The following is a 21,313-nucleotide window of genomic DNA, read 5'->3' as shown; positions in this document are numbered from 1 at the left end:
TCAATGAAAACAGAATCTAATTCTCTGAAATGGTCACTAAAATTGATAAAAGTCTAGCTAGAATGGTCAAGAAAAAAAAGAAGAAGATATAAATGATCCATATCAGAAATGAAAGAAGGGACATAAATACAGATCTTACAGACTTCATAAGGATAAGTGATAAAATGAACTTGATACTCATAAATTTCACAACTTAAATAAATTGGACATTTTCCCGGAAAGACATAACCTTCCTAACTCACATAAGAGGAAATAGAATAACTTGAATTGTCCTATATTCATTAAAGAAAATGAATTCATAGTTAAAAACCTTCCAGCAAAGAAAAATTCAGGTCCAGTTCCTTCATGGTGATTCTACCAAACATTTAAGGAAAAAATAATGCCAGTGCTAATCAAACACTTACAAAATTACAAGAAAAAATGTTTAAAAAGTATGTATTTTTCTGATAAAAAGTCATACAAAAATAATACAAAGAAAACTACACGCTAATAACCCTTTGAATATGCATAAAATCCTCAACAGATATTAGTAAATTAAATACAGTAATATATAAACTTAATAATAAGTCATGACCAAATGCTGTTTTTCCCAGAAATGCAAGATTGTTTGAAAATTTAAGAATCAATCAATGTAATTTGTCACATCAACAGATATTTTGGGAAAAAAATCTTTTCATTAAATGCAATAAATCTTTTCAATAGATACAATAAATTCATTTGACCAAATTCAACATCCATTCATGACAAAAACTTTCAGCAAAGTAAGACTAGAAGGAAAATGTCTTGATTTGATAAAGGACATCTATAAAAATCTAAACTACCATCATACTTATTTTGTAAAGGGCCAGAAAATAAATAATTTAGGCTTTGCAATTAATGAATGAGTGTGGCTTTGTTATAATGAAACTATTTATAAAAACTGTCGAAGGGCCAGATTTGGCCTACTGGGCCACAGTTTGTCCTATATCTTGATTGTGGTGGTGCTATATGATTGTATGTGTTTGTCAACATTTTATATACCTGTGCCCTAGAAAAAAAATTTTAAAAGTAGTGGCAGCAAAAGTTTAAAATAGTAAAAAATTTAAAAGTAGTGGCAGCAAAAATTATGAGAGATTTATGCTGGACAATGGAAATAGGGTTAGATTTAAAATAAAGAAATATAATAAAGTATCAATTGTGATATATTGCTGATAGATGTGCTTGAAAATTTGCACAATAGAACTCTGGAAGAAATAAAAGTATATTAGTCCATAATTATTTAGTGAAAACTAGCAATAGTTGTTTAATATTATTAATAAAGTTTTATTTTAAAATTTTGTCACACTTAAATTAAGAACGCAGATGAGGACTGATTTCAGTTGAATTAAATATAGAGTGCATTTTAAAGTCTGCTGTAGACCACAGCTTTATTCTAGACTTGTTGTTATATCCAGCTTCCCCTTTGAAGTTTCTTTCATAAATAAATCTCTCTTGAGAACTCAGATAAAATTGGGCATATTTGGGGAGGTGATAATGATCACTGACTCCTTATTGAAGAAAGGAATATATAAGATCTGAATAAGATGTGATACACGCACTGATTTTATAGCTTGTGGGAAACTTACAATTTATATTATGCAATGAGGAAAAATGTTCGGTACTCATGGAAATACTCTCCTCTCACACATTCGTGGTGCTTTTTCCTACTGAGCCTGGGTACAGTCTCAGAATCCAGCACGCAACCACAACCTACATAAGAAATCTAAGGCCCCAAAAGGCCGTGTGACTAAAGCCAGTTAGTGGAGAAACCAGAACAGGATACCAGTCTCCTTAGGCAGTGCTCTTAGACAATATTTTCTTACTCCTGAGATTTCACAATGGAGCTTGTTTTGTTTTGCTTGAAACTTTGCCAGTTCCCAGAGATGAGGCGATGTGAGCATTGCAATCGTTGATTGAACAAATGCATTCAAGTTCACTTTCATCAGAAGGCATAGTGATAATGTCAGGTGAGTGAATTGCCAGGCTCAGCTCAACTAGTAATCAGCTTTGTAATCTTAGCCAGTAGTCTCGTCCTTCTAGGTTTCAGTTATCTCACTTCAAAAAAAGAAAGGTTTGGATTATCACAGAATTCTATAGATAGAATCATACAAGAAGTATAATTCTACCTTAATGGTATAAATAAGCCAGACACTGATTCTTCCTGTTTGAATTATCAATATTCTATGAAACTCAGTCATCACAATAGCTGACATGAGAGATTAAAAACTTTTCTGTACCAGAGGGCACACACCAGCTTTGGTCTGCCCCAGAAAGCAGAAATTGGATCTATGATATGGAAGTTATAGAACGGAACCTTCTTGCCCAATGTAAGGGGGATTCTCTGGCAGAGTTGTCCCCGAACTGGAATGGATCACCGTTTGAGGTTACGATTCCAATGCAGAGCCTGGAATGTCTTTGATCAGTCATACTCCAGAGAAATTCTAGCAATGAGTGGAGACTTGTTCCACTGGACCTCTAAAGGTCATTCCAACTTTATGAATTTGTGATTCTGGTGTTTTCAAATTTTGTATGTATTTTAAAATGAAATATATTTAAAAATACCTACTAACCAACAAGAGGGTTTATATTTTATTTCCCTTTATAGATAAATTGTATCTCTTTTTTTGCTTCTACCCAACTGGAAAGCCAAATGGGATTATTAACAGTCACCAAAATACGGAACTTCAAATATTTTGTGGGTAATTATGTAAAAGAGTAAAGACACCAAAACTAACTGCTTTAGAGGGGAAGGAGGTATGAAGAAGCAGTTAGGAGCTCAGTAGAAAGCAGCATTTTAACCTGGAGCCCCTTAATATCTGAACAGACTCTGTTCCTATTAGACAGATTCAAGGACATGACACTTCAGTAGATGACCTCTAAGGTTTCTGAAGAAGAGTCAAAACAAAAACTCACAATTCGGATATATTACAGTTCCTTTGGAGTTCAAAGAATAGACATAAAATCTAACCTTCTGAATTATACAAAAATTATATTACTCCTGACTTTGGAAAGGCACAACTGTATGGAAAAAACAGAGATCCTGATGAAATTGAGGACTTAGCCCACTGTTTTTTCAACCTGAACTGTAAATGAGACTGGCAGTCAGTGCTGGTTGGCTAATGGGGTTTGGGATCTTTTGTTTTCAAAGCACCAGACTGTAGGATCACTTCCTACAGCTGTTTGGATCACTTCCTGTATCACCACATCCTTGTTTGATGACATTGATTTCTATTTGTTCTGAGCACGTTAGTGAAATACCAAGTTTCCTCTATTCTGGCAATATTCACCGAAATTTTAGAAGAAACAAGCCGTTAGAAAAACTAGAAGGTGCTATTAACTGGCTGAAAAATGCATCCAGATAGTAAACTATTCGTGGTAACCAAAAAACGACTAAAGCAAACAAAGCTTGAGGGAGCTTCTGTCAGAAAATGTTTGTGCTGGTCCCACAATGGGAACATTTCAAAGTTATTCTCTGCTGTTTATAAACGGGTGACATGATTTCTCAGCGTGGTGGTGGAAGTCTAATTACAAGCATTGATCTAAGACTGCAGGGACCAACCACGGAAAGATCGCAGTACCAGTGAGTCAGAGAACTTCCTTTAAAACTATTTGTGGATGCCTGGAAGTCTGGGCTATTGTTTTCTACCTTTCCCGTAACAGTTTTCCCCAGGGCTATTCTGTTGCATCCCATCACGTGAAGCTGGCTGTGGGGGGCGGATGGAGCAGGCCGACCTCCGATGCTGCACTTAGCAGCCTCGATTTCACGTGAGAAACGTGTAGCTCTGCACACAGACCTCTCGCCTCTCCCTTCTTGCTGTCAGTATTTACACGAAGAGTAAATAACCCCAAGCAAAGAGCAAGTCAGCTTTTCACCTGCGACACCTCTAGGGCTTTTTACAGCAGCCCCAGAGCTAGTGGAGGGATCTGGCCTTGGAAGTCCCTTGACAGAACACTGAAATCCAGGCTGTGGCACCAATCAATGAAGATAAAGGCAACAAAAAAGAATTCTTCTTCGCTGGAGGGTTTTATTCCCTCCCCAAGTCAGGAAACAAAAAGGTAGTTTCTTGTCAAAATTCTGCTTTTGTACAAAAAGAAATCTAAATGCAGCTATTTTACTCAGTAGAGACTCACATGATGCCAGACCTATAAGAGGCACTAAGTTAAGGGGCGGCTGCTACGGTCTCAGCGTTATTCTTAAAACCCAAACAAAGATAAAGAGCCTCGAGTATCCAGCTTCTGAAGAGAGCGTCCAGAAAACTGCAGCCCTTCCCGCTGGGGATTCCTGAGGGGTGAGGACCATATCTGCTACCAGCCTCCTGCCACACTCTAACCCATGGGTTATACAGAGAGAACGCTGGGAAGAGGGGCCCAGAGAGCTGTGAGCTCAGGGCACTGCAGTTCGGGGCTAGCGACCTCACCAGCACCGCCACCTCCCTAGGTCAAGTGTAGGAGACTCCACGAAAATGCCTCACAAAGATGGGGGGTTTCTGCCAGGAGAAGCTGGCTCTTAACGCCTGCTGGGGCATCTTCCCGAGCACTTGGGCTGCTCGTCTCTCACTTGGCTTGCACTTCAGGGAAAACAAACCAACAGTGGGTCTTCCCCAGGCAGCTGGGGAGCTGGCAGCAGCCTGGCCCCTTGCCACCTGAGGTAGTAAGGTTTTGTGATCTCTTGGGGGAGCTAGTGCTTATCACGGGAAGAAGCCGGGCTTTAGCCGTCTCGTTCTCCTGCCCTTGCTAGGGTCACAGGACCCATAAAGGGGCCAACTGCTGGTTATGAGTTCCCAGACTGGAAGATGTCAGGCAGAGCTGAAACTCGGATTCAGAGAACTATGTCGTGTGCAGGTACACAGGACCCTCTAAAGAACACTCATGGACCCATCAGGAGAGTCAGAGGGTCAAGACCTGTCACATAGGCCACTCAGTATAAGCCAGAGATGCAGACAACCAACAAGGGAAGAGCTGTGACCAGGGTACCAAGGAGGTAAAGAAGACTTCTAACTTTTCCTGACATCCTTCTTGCCTGCAGAAACCAAGCAATGGGGAGAACAGAAAAAGTCTATGTCCCTCCTTCCATTCCAGTGTTGGGGTCGAAGGATGAGCAAAAAATGAATATTTCCGGGTCCTTTGATACACGTGTCAGGCCTTTGTGGGGAAGAGGAGAGCTTTCAACTGATGGTAAGCTTCCTGTTTTAAACTGAACTGGGACTACTTTTTAATAACTCAAAATTTCAGGAAATTGATGATATCTACTAGACAGATAGTGAAGGGAAAGGATATTTGGTGCAGGGTGGTTGGGAAGAGTGATTGCAAAAGGTTAAACCATTTCATGTTTAGATTCTAATGAGTCTCAATTCCTCAATAAAGCTGAAATCAGAACTAAATACGAAACCTGCATAAAATTTGGTTTCTAGAATTGTTTCTTAATCTTTAGTGTTTAAAGACCTCTGAACTCTCTGAATCAGTCAACCAAGGGGAGAATTCAAAATCTAAATTTTTCATAAAAAATTCACAGTGATTATGATTATAGTCAGCACACCACGTTTCAAGAAACGCTGACTTAAAGGGACAGTGAATAGTCAAATATGCTTAGTTTGAAGACATCTAAAAACCCTTAAATTACTACAGTTTTGATAGCATCAATTTAACATTTAGAGGAAAAAAATTAGGAGTATACAATTAAGGAAGTACACGTTTTGAAACTGTGCCAAGGAACAATACGATGCTAGTTTTCGATTAAGATGTAAAAAATGTAGAACTTTAGAATTCTAGCTCATCTGATTGCTTACGACATAAATGTAGTAACTTAAAAATCAAGTAAAATGTTTCTGTCAATGCAGTATTAGACTTTTTATAGGATTTCTGTTTAATTTAAAATTTTCCATGAGAACTAAGGCATTATATATTTATGTAGGTGGAAAAACAATGAATAAATATTCCTCAGGTCTTTTCTCAAGTCACCTTTTCAATGAGTGGCAGTAGTTGCTTAATAAATACTTTTGAATGAGTGATTATTAATTTTTCACTATGAAGATTACCACTTTCCACCTACTATAAGCTTCTATTTTTGAAACAGTTATGTGCAAAAGAAATATAATTATCTCTTTACATTTCCTGAAGACCTGCTACACACACACATACATATACACACCAATGAAAGATTAAAAAATTAATGATATCCCTGGAAGCAAGGAAATTTACCTTTAGGTCTTAGCAAGTGAACATGGAAACTAAAAGGGAAGCATCTCAAGGTCATGGCAAAGGACTTTATTCTTTCTTTCTTAGAATAGAAATTGCTTCTGTGAGTATTAGGGAACCATTTATAATGCATGTGTTTTAGAACAGAGACGGGTGGTGGAGATGAAGATGGAGGGTCCTGCTGATGTGATGCTGATGGCAACGCTAAGTTCGCTATATTAACAAGCATCACCTTCAATAGGAAATTATATCAAGTGTGTATCTCAAAGAGCGTTGCATCTTTAATAAATTAGAAACGTGGTCCACTCAAATTTGACCTTTGTAAAGACTTAAGTTGGTAAACAGAGGCAGAGAAAACAGGAAAGAAGTCTGTGGATGGAAACTTGAGTTCTTGGGCTGTTTTTGCCCCTTTAAATTCCATTTCTCACACTCCGAGGGCAGTATTTATGGAGGATAAAGGCTCTAGCTCTGGAGTTAGACTAACTGGAGTTTGAATCTAGTATCTACCATTTGTTAGCTCCTTGAACCTAGGAAAGTGATCTCACTTTTCTAAGCCTATTTCCTCTCTATTAAATGAGATACTAACATCATTTATTATAAGTAAAGTGGAGTTGACTATGAAGTTCAAATAAAAACACACATTTGAATCACTTAGCACAGTGCCAAATTTCTTAGTTTCTATTGTTATTACCACCATCACTACTATTACCATTATTGTTATTCTGAACTAACAGAAACCACTTCCAGCTTACCGCCAATCTTTTACTCTGACCCTCCCTCATTTCCTATGTACTCCTCTTTTCCTATCTTTTCTCCTCTTCCCTTGAACCATCAGAACCACGGTCGTCAAACATTCTCCCAAGGCCTGTAGATTTCACTTGTTGGTGCACCAAATTTGTATTGCATATATGACCTAAAAGACTTAATTTTCTCTCCACTAAAGAAGTCAATACTCTGTAATGGCTTATATGGGGAAAGAATCTAAAAAAGAGTGGGTATATGTATACGTATAACTGATTCACTTTTCTGTACACCTGAAACTAACACAACACTGTAAATCAACTGTACACCAATAAAAAGTATTAAAAAATAGAAAAGGAAGTCATTTGGTCAGCAATGGTATGTGCACACTGAACACTTTACAACTATATGAATACTTTGTTGTTTGAGATTTTACTGTGTTAGTCTTGATAAATCTTGGTAAAGATGACTTTAAAATTTCTTCCTCACAAATAAACAGGAAAATGAGAATTCTACGTCATGCTGCAATGATTATCTGGTTTTCTGGAAAATTAAAATATCCCTTTAAATTAATAAACGGATGTTCTGCAGCTGTGTTTGAGTTGTCTATATGTGTCTGCAGCTAGTTTGCTGAGGTGGTTAGAATACCTAGTCAAGGGAGAGAGTGGGGAAAACTATAGACTTGTTTCTTATAATTCTTAATTTGGGGGAAGACGGATAATTGAAGGGTGAGGCTGAAAGTACGAGTACCTGAAGCCATGTGATCTTAATGCCTTTTAGACAAAAGATGAAGAAATGGTAATAGGAAAGAAAGAATATATACAGGATTGTTTGTCCCTGAGTCTTTATCTAGATGTGAACGTGATCACCATTTTTTATTTTCCATTTGGCAGGCCTTGTTGAAATTTTCAGATTTGCTAATATCAACCCTTTAAAAGATAAAAATATAAAATAAATTATGAAAATGAGAGGCCAGTTTTGTTGCAGAAAAATTGTTAAATAAGTATGTATTATAGGCAAGACAGAATCTGGATCTTATGAGCAATTCTTAATTTATGCCTAGAAATTCACTGGAAGCTTTTTTTTTTTTTTTTTTTTTTTTTTGCGGTACTCGGGCCTCTCACTGTTGTGGCCTCTCCCATTGCGGAGCACAGGCTCCGGACGCGCAGGCCCAGCGGCCATGGCTCACGGGCCTAGCCACTCCGGGGCATGTGGGATCTTCCCGTTCCGGGGCACGAACCCGCGTACCCTGCATTGGCAGGCGGATTTCCAACCACTGCACCACCAGGGAAGCCCTAGAAGCTATTTTTAACAGGTCTCATATCTCTTCCTCTGATATATCTTTTCCTCAGTTCACCATTCTCAGCAGACACAGATTTATATGCTATATAATTATGACATATTCTTAAGCACACACATAATATCAAGTCACTTCAGCAGCCATTCGGCAGTATTCTCATTGGGAACAAGGTATTTCCTGCTTTATTAATATGATAGCTTTCATTAACATTCTACTTCTTTTGTGGAAAATGTTATCAATTTCATATTCTTTTTGGTAAGTGATAACTTAAGTCTAATCTGGATGTTTCATATATATGCACACTTTTTTTTTTTTTTGCAGGAGAAGAAGCTATGACACAAATTTAATTGTTACAGTTGAGCTATAATGGATTCTGTGGAAAAATCCAATCTAGTTTTGGGAAGGCTTTAAAAATTAGCATTCAAAAAAGTTTTTTTTTTCACATTTTACTCCACATTATCTCCAGAAACAAATGACATCTACTGGAGTTAAAACTTCTGCTTTAATTTAGATGAATTCTCATAATACGCATTCTACATATAACATGCTATATTTAGTTTGCATTTAAATTCTATATAAAAATGAGTTTCTCATATGAATATTATATTCATTTCATATCCTTAGTATTATATTGTTAAAATCAAACCTTTAATAAATTAAGAGCCTTGGGGTCATGACACAACAGAATACAGAAGTAGCCATGTCTCTGATCTGACCCCAGGCTTCTTTTAATCCATCACAGTCTTCCCGGTGATACTTTCTCTCTATTGAAATTGAAAAGCATAGCTCTGTTATCAGGCCATATGCATGCAGGATGAAACTGTTGTTTTACTTTTTACTCTAGTTCAAATGGGTAATTTGACAATCTGAGAAATATACTGGTGTCTATCTGTCTAGAATCTACCTTTCTACTGACAGAGTTCTAACGGAATTATCTGTGATTAGTTTTCTCTGTTGCTTAAAACTGTATCTCTCAAGATGACCAGAATCATAATTTTTATCCCTTTATCAGGCTTTTAAATTTCTTTGCTTATATGCTAAATTCATCCTGACAGCAAACTTAGGTAAGACGATCTCTAGAGGTTATTTGATGGGAGAAAAGAAGGGTTGATAACCTTCAATCTGAAGGAAAAATAATTCGAAAAGCTTTGCTAGAGATGAGCTACAATTTATCAATCACACCACAGCGAAAGGATATAAGGACCACTGTAGATTCTCTTCTAAAGATATCAAACTCAATAGACTTCAATTTATATAGTCAAAAAGATGTTGAACTTCAACAGGAAAGACAGTGAAAATAACACAGAAACATTAGTCTCCACTGAACTAAATCACAAGGTATCTGGATCTGTCATGTTGTATAATCTTATTGCTGAAACACAGCAAAGTATATAACATGGAAATTCCCAAGCAAAAACCATACTTCTTCAGATAAAGGGATTGATTTGAGAGGATAAGCTTTAAAGTTAGAAAAATTTTCTATTCAAAAAAGTTGGAAATTTATGATATAAATATATAAAACAAGTAAAGCAAAAGTCTTTTTGCCAGGATAAACAAAATGAGAAGTATCAAAGTAATCATTTCCCTTAAACTACAGTATCATAGGTCTGGGAAAAATCTGAAAATGGAAGGAAAGGAAGTTTAGTAAAATGAAAAAATATTTCTTTACAGAACAAGCAACTCACAGAGGTGACATGAGTTGAAAACCTAAGTCGGTTCAAGGAGACTTGAGAAAAACCCATGCGCAGAACTTCATTCAGTCACTGGGAACATTAACATGATGAAGGAAGCACAAGCCACACACTTCTCCGTAAGTCGTGAAGTCTTGTTATTATAAACCTAGAGCCTTACAATGCAGGGACCATGAAATGTACAGTCACTCACTTTACCAAACAGCAGGACTGAGTGAGGCAATATAGAAGGTTCATTGATATAGTCAGCAAATGAGACCATGCTTTTTTTGCGTCTATCACACTTCTGGTAAAAGGTTAAAGGATTCCTACCCTGTTGTCTTTAGCCCTCTTCCCTCCACCCACTCCCTCTCCCCACCAACGAAAAGATCAATTTTCTCTGCGCCGATAATGATAGGTCCCCAGGACAGGATAACAGGACACAGTGGGACTGAAGAAGTTATCACTCTGAATCTTTCATCTTATTGATGAAAACACAGAAAATCCTGAGAGATTGTGTCCACCCATAATTTAATAGTCTCTCAGTGGTAGAACTTGGACATGTATTCAAATCCATTTTTCTTCTACAGCCAAATAACATGGAGAATACCCGTTATAATCATGACTCTAGCAAAGCACTTAGAACTCAGCCTTAGATACGAGGCACTCAGAACTCACCAGCCTTGATGAATAATCTGTTTTGACAGATCTATTTGATATAGAAACATTCTTTTTCTCATGCTGTGTTATTTAAGCAAGATGATCATTCATGGGTATTTTTTAAATTCTAGAACATCTCTTTTCATCCTAAAGATTCCCATATAAATGAACTCCCTCTGCAGGATATCTTCAGGAAAGGTTGCCTTTAGCAGCTACTTCTTTTGGCTGGAACTATAGTTCTCATAATTAAATTTCTACCTTATTTAACCATTCAGCTGAAATTTGGATACGGTTTCTTCTAGCCAATTTTCACGGAAAATTATGTGACAAGTTTTGCATGTAGGAGGCAGCCAATGACTGTTTTACTTCTATGAATTATTCAAAGTTTGGAGCTTCTAATTTTCATATTATATACCACTTCTGATATTATATCACATATCTCATTGTTTGTTTATTATCCATTTCTTCCAGTAAAATTTAACCTTCATAAGGAGAAGAGATCTTTTCTTTTCTTTTTCTTTCTTTCCTTCCTTTCTTTCTTCCTTCCTTCCTTTCTTTTCCTTTCTTTCTTTCTTTCTTTCTTTCTCTTTCTTTCTTTTTCTTTCTTTTTCTTTCATTTTCTTTCTTCATTTTTTCTTTCTTTCTTCTTTTTTTAATTTTTGTTTCACTATTGCCCTGTACTGCCCTTAATCCATAGAAAGTACCCTACATATTTTCATTGACTGTATAAAGAAAAGACTAGAAGTATTATATCTACTTATGCTGCATTATATCTATACCATTTTTCAAAGTGAAATGTTCTGTGTTTCACTTGGGCCACCAGGATTTTTAGACATTCAATATAAGTTACACACAATGGGAAATTTGACTTCCAAAAGCTTCCTTATGAATTGTTCCCAAGAAATTTTCTATGAAGAAAACTCAATAAAGAACAGGTTCCTATGGGGAGATATTTAATTTAAATGGATACAGGTAGGATAATTTTATATTTAATATCAACTGCTATTTAATATCAATTGCTATTTAATATCAATTTTATATTTAATATCAATTGCTAATTGTTTTATTCAAAAAGACATTTACAGACTATATAAACCATCCCAAGATCACACTTTACTTCAGATTGAGAATGTATCTTATTTTTTTTTTTTTTCAGATTGAGAATGTATCTTATTTTAACGTTCACTTGAGAAGGGTTTTTTTTAATTATTAGAAATATTTGTAAGACATCAAATCTTGTTCCTAAGCACTTTTCTTACTGTCAGTACTTACAGTATTTGTAATCTTTAAAAAGTGTATCTATCTCAGATTCAGATACTGGTTTTTTTTTCCTGCCTTTTCCTCATTTTACAGTCTCTCCAGCCTTTTTGACAGTTAATCCAAACTGATCTTCTGAGATTATGAATCATTAAATTTGTCACATATTTTCTAATTAGTAAGTGCTGAGATGGATATAATATCAGAGAGGTTTAAAATGATGAGCTAAATTGAGAAAACGTGATTTCTCAGCAAACCACCGTAGGATAGAAGGAAGAATACTTAAAATTTAAATTTTAACTATGACTTCAATAACAAGAGGAAAGGAAAACAAGGTTTTTACCAGCTACTCTGAGGTTTTCTACCTTACCATGATTTGCTGAAGATCTAAAACAAAATTTTTTTCTATGAAAAGAACAGAGAGAGATGGAGGATGTCCTACTGTTTAATTTCCTATTATTTTGCTTTACTATATAGTTTCAAAGATAAACTTAAATGAATTGATTTTAAAACATGGTTAGTTATTTTATGTACAGAATCACTAATTCTGAAGAGTAATTTGTACTTTTAGAAGGTGTATCTGTTAAGAAAATTAAAAAGATTATTTACATGTGGCTAATGAGACATGTTGAAAGGCTTCAGAAGACAAACATACTAAAAAAAAAGAAAAACCAAAACCCAGAAAATCATTCACGGGACCTGAAGTCATGAAAGTCTGGAATTCTAAAACCTAAAGTTAACGTTTTGTAGGCTGCATTTGGGGGCAGGTCCACCGCAGTCTGTGAAGTATTTATTTAGCTTTGAGGATTAAGACTTGGAGCTACAATGGTCAGAACCTGTTTTAAACATTCCTATGTCCCCAACTTTAATGAATATTCTTTTCTGAGCAACAAAATTCCATGGCAGCAACACGTTTGGATTATATTTTCTATAGTATCACATTTACCCAGGACCCATGGTAATATCATCCACTCGACGATGGTTGGTGGTGGACCTTGCCTGTTCAAGTCTGACCTGTCGATGTGCTGAGAGGCAAGCAGCAGCAGGAACAAAAAAGTCAAATAGGATGCTGTGTGGCAGATGAACTTGATAAATGGCTTTCGGATGAACAGTCCAAGGGGGCTTTTGGGAGCTATAAGGTAGCACACAGAGAAGACAGGAAAAAGAAGTCCTATTATGAAACACGTCACCATCTTCACGGCCCAGTGTCTTCTCCTCCAGCCGGGAAACTCATCGTACCAGCGAGATGCCAGCAGCTGTTGACAGTTGGGCTGAGCAACAAACTACAGGGAAAGGAAAGGAAAAGTGAGAGTCAGGGTTACACGCAGGGGCTCCAGCTCATCAACAGGAACACAGTGTTATCGTTCAAGTCACAAGTTCTGTTCAAACATAAAATAATTTTATGTTTACACCATCATAAAGTGCTTTAAGCCATTCTGTGAACAAAGCTTATTTATTGAACATTTTATACCCACAGCAAAGTGCTGAGTGCTTAGCCAGACACAACAGGGGTCAAAATACTATGGCTGTACCTTAGGAAGCAAAGATAGAGCTGAGGACTAAGAATATCCATAGGATGTATTGATAACTGAACAGAGCTGTATACAAAGATATACACATATATGTGCATATATAAGAATTGTGATATATATATATAGGTATATGACATGAAGTAAAAAATGGTACTAGTGGTTATTTCTTGGTTTAGTGGTTATTTTCTGGTTAGGACATTATACTTTTTTCCCATTTTTATACTTGATGTATTTTTAGTATTTTCTATAATAATCACAACAGAAAAAGTAAATATATTTTTAATAGGGTTGAGGCAATAAGAAAATCATAACTGAAAGCATATTACATTACCAGGATGTAAATCATCATAGCTGAATTTGGTGGAAAAAAGGAAATACCTTACCTAAGTATAATCAATTACCACATACAAAACATTTCACAAACATGACAACATTTTTATCCTGCCAACATGTTTGAGATGTAGCATAGATCTTACTCTATTTTAAGGACGAAGATGGGGGGCGTATATGAGGGCTATAAATTTATTCAAGAAGATTATATATCTAGTAAATGATGAAATGTATGGCTATCTGGTCCAAGATTCTTTTTTTTCTGTACATGATCGTTCTCATTGACACTGACAGCTAAGCATTATATAAATTCAGAGGGAGTTTTCTCTTCCAGATGGAATGGTCCAAAAATGCTTCCCAGTGGGTCTGCACTCTGAAAGTGGAGATTTGTATAAGCAGAGAAGAGAGGGGAAGGCACGGCATGCAGGTGAGAAAGTGTAGAGTGTGTTTAAGGGATGCCCTATGGACACTTTGGACTGTAGTAGAAGCTTTAGTTCCTTGTTAAGGGACTCAAGAAAGTTCTGTTGGCATCAAAAATAGACCCACCCTAGAAGCAAACTGAACACCTGGGCCTTTCATGGGACTCTCCCTGCCCCAGTATTTCCTATTTTCCTTCTTCAGTGTTAGACTTTATGGATCTCCTTTAGGAGACCCTTACTTGACCCTTACTCTTTTCTGATGGGTACACAGAAAGTGGCTTGATGATCATAAACAAAAAGCTGTTTGAAAGTGAAAGGAGAGACAGGTGATTGATTAAAAGAGCAGTTCAATCGTTGAGGTGTGCAATCATATGGGCTGGATGTCAAATGAGTTCTCATGCAACTGTTTCTCTTCATTTTGTCTTAGATATTGTGTTCATCAAAAGATATAGTGGGCAAAGCCACATGTATAAACGGAATTAAATGTATAATAATAGGTTCAGCAAGTACAGCTAAAACAAGATAAAACTGCATTTCTTCAAGACTGGGATGATGGGGCTCTCCTATTTTGTAAGTAATTTATGAAAGTAAGCTTCAAGCTCCATAGTTAGTAAAGTTAAATTTTATAATCCAAAAAAGAGCTTTTCTTGACACATTCCTTGCCTATTATTTTGGTCAGAGTCAAGTGTTTGAAAGTCACAATAGAGCTTTTGATGATATATCTGTAGAGTACTGGGAAAGAGTGATACAGGTCATTAACAAGTTCTGTTCTCTTAGTTAGTTTCCCTCATGCCCACCCAACACACACACATAATCCTTCACATCAGCATTTTATACACAAAGCATAGTCTACCATCTTTTTGCTATTTTCTCATATAAAATATGTTCTACAGTTTTCTTCATTAGAATTTAGCACAAAGACCATAATAGAAGGTAATTAATGAAACCTATGAAAAATGCAAGATATAATGAACAGTTACTATAATCTCAGTAATTCTCACAGATTGAAGAAACACTATAAGGGACTAAGCGTGAACAACACATCTGACACATGCAGAAAAAAGTAAAAGAAAGGTATGTACTTTGTTCAACACGGTCTGGGTGAATTCTAGGACTAACATACTCTGCCCTTCTTAGCCCAAATCTCATTAGAGCATGAGACACCCCAGGGCAATTGAGCAAATAACTTTATTGGGAGCACTTAAGGTTTGCTTGGAAAAATATTTCCGTTGCCTAATACACAAATATAGACCGTGTTAAATTACCTAGAAGAAGCAAATCATTTAATCCTCATAGAACACCTGCCATGCCAAGCACTCGGTTAGCCTTAATTTTTTCTAACACTTTTTCTTAAAAGATCTTTTTCTTTTATTATTGGAAAGTATATATCTGTGCTTAGTAAATGAACAGCGTGCACAATTTTTTACCAAACACAGACACAGTGAGGTTTACGTAGAGGTAAAGAATAGAGGCAGAATACTATAAGAGCAGGAGTGGGGGAATGGGTGTGTTTAATACACAAGTTTCCCCAAATGTAGATATTATTTGGCTACAAATTTGTTCTAATCTTAGAATTGAAACAACCGCAAATGTATTCCTAAGAATCACTATAGATCTAAATATTCTCACAATGGTTTTACATCCTTCTTCTTCTACACCTGTTTGCTGCATGTCTGCACCAGCATTCTCCAAATTGTAGCCCATTCATTAATAAATATTTCCATAAAAAAACAGTTACCAAGTTAAAGATTAAAAAAATTAAAATTTTATATTACAAAAATTTTCACGGTGTTTAACTGTTAAAGTAGATTAAAACACTTCATTTCTCTCATGTGTCCCTTCCTTCCTTCTTTCCTCCTGTTCTTTGCTTCCTTCCTAGATGCTTCCTTCTTTGTACTTTGTTTTTTCTTTGTCCCTCCTCTTCCTGTCTTTCTTTCCTTCTCCCTGCCTCCTCGTCTCTTGGTTTCCTTGGATTATTTATAGAGACTACTCAGCTGTACGCCAACCTCCTTTGAAGGACCCCCTCAGAGGGGGCCACCCTATCTCTGTGACACTTGCCACTGGTCCATTCCAGCAAAGCCCTCTTCAGGTGGGCTCTCACATTGCCTGCTGGGAGCCTAGAGGTCGCGCCTCCTCTGACCCATCTTTCTACTGCACAGGGAGTCACGGGACCCACCATCTTCTATACCATCCCAGGACTGCGGGAGGTGGGGTTTCTTTGAAACACACCGTGTTACAGCCCCTTCTCTCTCTGCAGTTGTTGGCCGATTCCTAAACAATTCCTGACATCACATTAAAATTCATATTAAAACATTATAAACATTCAAATTCACATTTGTGCCATGAAACTAGAAAGGACACTCTAAAAAAAGAAAGATTTCCTCTCTTTCAATAACCTTTAAAACATTTTTAAAAACCTAATCTCATGATTATTTATGAAACTGTTAGTCATGGAATTTTAAATACTGAAGAAACTGTGAAGATTACTGAATCTAATCTCATTTTTACAAATAAAGTGAATTCCAATACCAATGATTTAAAAACAACTACTCAAAGTACTAAAACACCCCAAACCTAAAGAAAACAAAACATGATGAAGAGAAAGGAGATAAAGCTGAAAAGTGAAAACAAACAAACAAAAAACAAACCCAAACAACCAAGAAGCCTCACTGCTACGTGGTGAGGAATTGAAATATTAATTGGATATGGACAAAATAAGATGAAGAGAATTCAAAAATTAATGGAACTCTGATAATTAAAATAACTATGGATTAGATTTCCTATTTGATTTTTCTTCATCTTTTTAGTTTTTCAATATATTTTTCTAGCTTAAAATTTTGTATCCAAGGTTCAGACTGTGGCCATATTCTCTAAACGAGCAGAATCTAGATTCTAGAAACAACCAACCTGGCACCTTAGTGCATCTTGACTAAGTCAGATAGTTACATGGGAGCTTCTATTGGCTGTTGGACGATTATAGAGAGAGTTGAAACTTTTGGGTTGAATGAATTAAAGTGATCTTCGTAAGGGCTTAAAAAGGACTGCAGATTCATATACATGCCAGTTTCCCCTGGGCCTTACTATTTACTCCTTAGAATTTCAAAAATAATCTATTTCCTTTGGGGTTTTATTTCCTCTGCCCAAGAATGTTTTTTGACAACTCATTTTGTAATGTGGATAACAAGGCTTAAGAATGACTTGTAGGCAGAAGAGCTTCAGGGAATTACTTTGTCCATAACTGAAAACCCTTTTTTCTTCTACTTCTACCCTTAAATCCCTTCATAGCTGCCAATGGCCTTTAACTGTCTGGGCCTTTCTCTGTTTCCTAGAGATAGCTCTAGTTGTGTTCCTAATTAAAACAGTTCTCCAATCTCCTTGAGCATGGTCATACTGCATAACTAATCACTCACCTACTTCATTATTCAAAGCATCATTTTCATCCGGTGCTCCTTAGTTTGATTAAGACAATAGTATTGTGCATCATCTGTGAGTGGGGCAGTGGCTAGATAAGCGGGGAGAGGACCGAGATCTGTAAGAACCAGATATATCTGTCTTCTAGGATCTCAAAATCTGTGGCAGACTGATAATGTGACTGGGTAAATTAAATACAGAGCATTACGTGACTTGTTAGAAAAGAGGTAGAATGTGTAGGAGAAATTATGCCCAATATGAAATAATTAGGGAAGATTGAAGAAAGGAAGCAGAATTTTCTAGTTAAGCCTGAGATAACAAGTAGAATTTTGACAGGCACAGCTTGGTAGGTGGATGTGTTTTAATTCAGATTTAGAGAATATCATGTTAAAAACTTGAGGATGGAGATAAGCAAGTTCAGATGAGCAATCCCTTGTTCTAGAATGTTACATTCAATGGTGAATATGCTAGAGATGCAGTATAAAGGGATACTGCGGCCATATATCGGGATACAGATAAAAATGTTTACTGGCAATTTCTCAAGTCTAAGTCCTTGCTGCTCAGTGGAGGCCGAGGCTGGCAATACCGAGAGACAACTGTACAATCACTTATAGTCTTATACACAAATATATAATGTTTATTCACTTTCATTGAATTACAGAGTATTGCACTTATGCCAACTTTAATATATTTACATATTTTATAACCTAATTTTAATGAATATAATGTCACAGATGGGAGATTAGTTTAAAAAGATTTCTATAAGAAACTTACACTGAGAAGATAATAATTTAGGCATAGGGAATCCAATAAAATAGCTAGTTGACTAATTGAGTTTTTATCAGTGTCATTAAAAAGTTAATGAAGATTTAATCATATCTGACATGACATTGGCTAAGAAGCCTGAGATCAGTCAAGAAGACTGCTTGATAAACTTTAGGTTCTTTCCTCCACAGGATATTGGCCTACAATTCCCCTGGCTCTGTCAAGTCAAAGAATCTCCCATCCAGTCATCAAATCACATGATTATTTTCCTTGGACAGGCATGTGAAGTTCAGATTTGCAGAGTGGAATTCAAGGAATAACTCAAAGCACATTACTAGGGCACCACTTCTGATGTCTACATATCCAGAAGGGAAGATGACAACTAAACTCCATTTGACAGTGCTGGTGAGGCGGGGGCAGGATTAAACTTCTTAAATCATTTCTGGGCCTAAATTCAAAATTGGTTTGGCAACTGAGCTGGGATGATGAGTGGGCAATAACGGGAAGCAGAAAATGCAGAGACAAAGGAAATATGGTGGGAGGTGAAAAACCCAACATTGAATACATTAAACTATTGAACTTGGCAAACAAACAAAATGAGATTTTGGTAGTGGGAAGGCAGAGTCAATAGATACTGTTAGTTCCTTGAAAATCACAAAGGGCAGCAGTTGGTAGAAATTCCACATCTGTTCACCAATAACCCTCTTCAGGGTGCGCATGAAGAATTGTTTTAAACTATCATGGAAAAGAGATGAAAAACTGCCAGTCATTTCTAAGTGGCTACCTAGACGCTTTCTTAAAAATGAAGGGAGATGTGGAGGCAGACAATTATACAGTGTTTTTTTTTAACATCTTTATTGGAGTATAATTGCTTTACATTGTTGTGTTAGTTTCTGCTTTATAACAAAGTGAATCAGCCATACATATACATACATCCCCATATCACCTCCCTCTTGCATCCACCCTCCCTATCCCACCCCTCTAGGTGGTCACAAAGCACTGAGCTGATCTCCCTGTGCTATGTGGCTGCTTCCCACTAGCTATCTATTTTACATTTGGTAGTGTATATATGCCAGTGCTACTCTCTCACTTTGTCCCTGCTTACCCTTCCCCTCCCTGTGTCCTCAAGTCCATTCTCTTTTGAAAGAACCACCATTTGACTGTGGAATCATGTAGGTGAGTAATAGGTGAGAATGGTAGATGGAAAACAGAGGACAGCCTGTTCCTGGTCCTGGCCAGCCCTCAATGGGCTGGTTTTCCAGTCTCTGACGACAGTTACTGCAAGAAGAGTGGCAGTTCAGAAAGCGTGGTCCCCTCTCAGTCTCCTGGAGGGAAGCCTACTGAGGACCAAACTCTGCTCTGTTATCTGCCATTAGGACAAGTACCCAAGAGAAACAAGAGGCACTACAGGAATGAATACCAGCTGCTCTTTTGAGATGAAAGGATACAGTCACTCTTCTTTCCCCTTTTCTATCCCTTTTCACATAATTTCAAGACCAACTATTTCTGAGAAAATTTTAAAAATAGACTAACCATGATATGTGTGGATAAGAATTTGGAGAAAATGGAACTTTCATACATCAGCCATCAAAATGTAAATGGTTGGACTTCCCTGGTGGCGCAGTGGTTAAGAATCCGCCTGCCAATGCAGGGGACATGGGTTCAAGCCCTGGTCGGGGAAGATCCCACCTGCTGTGGAGCCACAAAGCCCGTGAGCCACAACTACTGAGCTGGCGTGCCACAACTCCTGAAGCCCGCGAGCCTAGAGCCTGTGCTCTGCAACAAGAGAAGCCACCGCAATGAGAAGCCCACGCACTGCAAAGAAGAGTAGCCCCCGCTCACCACAACTAGAGGAAAGCCTGCACGCAGCAACGAAGACCCAACGCAGCCAAAAATAAATAAACAAACAAGCAAATAAATAAATAATTTAAAAAATGTAAATGGTCAACAACTTTGGAAAACAGTTTGCAGGATTTAAAAAAAAAACTTACACTTACCATATGATGGGCTTATTCCAATTCCAGGCATTTCTCCAAAAGAAAAGAAGGCATATTGCCATACAAATAGTCACATACAAGTGTCATAGTAGCTTTGTTTTTAATAGCTAAAAACAAGAATAATTCAAATTTCCATCCACCAGTGAATGGATAAACAAAATGTGGTATATCCAGGATGTAACGTACAACATGATAAATATAATTCACATGGCTGCACGTTATATATGAACATTGTTAAGAGAGTAAGTCCTAAGAGTTCTCATCACAAAAATCTTTTTTCTATCTCTCTAATTTGGTATTAATAGGAGATGATGGATGCTTGCTAAACGTACTGTGATCATCATTTCATGATGTACGTAAGTCAAGTTATTATGCTATGCACCTTAAATGTATACAGTGCTGTATGCCAATTATATCTCAATAAAACTGGAAGATACAAACATGGTATATCCATGCTATGGAGGATTATTCAGCAATGAGAAGGAAGGAACTATTGATGTTCACACATGGTTGAATCTCAAAATAATTATGCTGAATGCAAGAAGCTGGAGGCCAAAAGAGAATATGCTGTATGATTCCAGTGACAGAAGGCAGATCAGCAATTGCCTGAGAAGGGGTGAGGGGTGTGCAGAGAAAGATCACAGAAGGGCAAAAGGAAACTTACGGGGGTGACAGACACGTTTACTATTTTAATTGCGGTGTTTTCACAGCTGTACACATATTATAAAAAACTTGACACAGTATTCACTTTAAATACGTGCAATTTATTGTGTGTCAATGTTACCTCAATAAAGTGGTTCAAAAATGGCTGCCCCTATTTTGCTGGTGCCAGAAAGCACATTCAGAATGATCTACCTCCAATCTGTTACCAATCTTACCAAGTTGGCTTCTTTCTCTTGGATTCGTCTCATTTTAATTTCAATTCCACTACCATGAGATATTATCATAACATCAGATATCATTATTTCAGTCTTAAACTAGGAGGAAAAAAAAGGTCTACTTTCTGCCAAAGCCTATT

General features: G+C 36.9%; 1 protein-coding gene across 6 annotated transcripts in view; it reads right to left on the bottom strand.

Annotated features, from left to right (window-relative positions):
* Positions 1–21,313, bottom strand: part of TRPC4 (transient receptor potential cation channel subfamily C member 4) — a gene marked incomplete at both ends in the record, with an annotated part of 117,921 nt that overhangs the window by 38,890 nt on the left and 57,718 nt on the right. For all 6 annotated transcript variants that reach the window (XM_082675923.1, XM_082675924.1, XM_082675925.1 and 3 more), the window contains one exon: positions 12,788–13,124. In XM_082675923.1, coding sequence (XP_082532049.1) covers positions 12,788–13,124 — 337 coding nt within the window. The remainder of the gene's footprint in view (positions 1–12,787; positions 13,125–21,313) is intronic.

This window comes from Grampus griseus, assembly GCF_964374135.1.
Source record: "Grampus griseus genome assembly, chromosome: 18".
NCBI lineage: Eukaryota > Metazoa > Chordata > Mammalia > Artiodactyla > Delphinidae > Grampus > Grampus griseus.
Note: the sequence above shows the minus strand (reverse complement) of the source record. Positions and strands in the feature narration are given on the sequence as shown.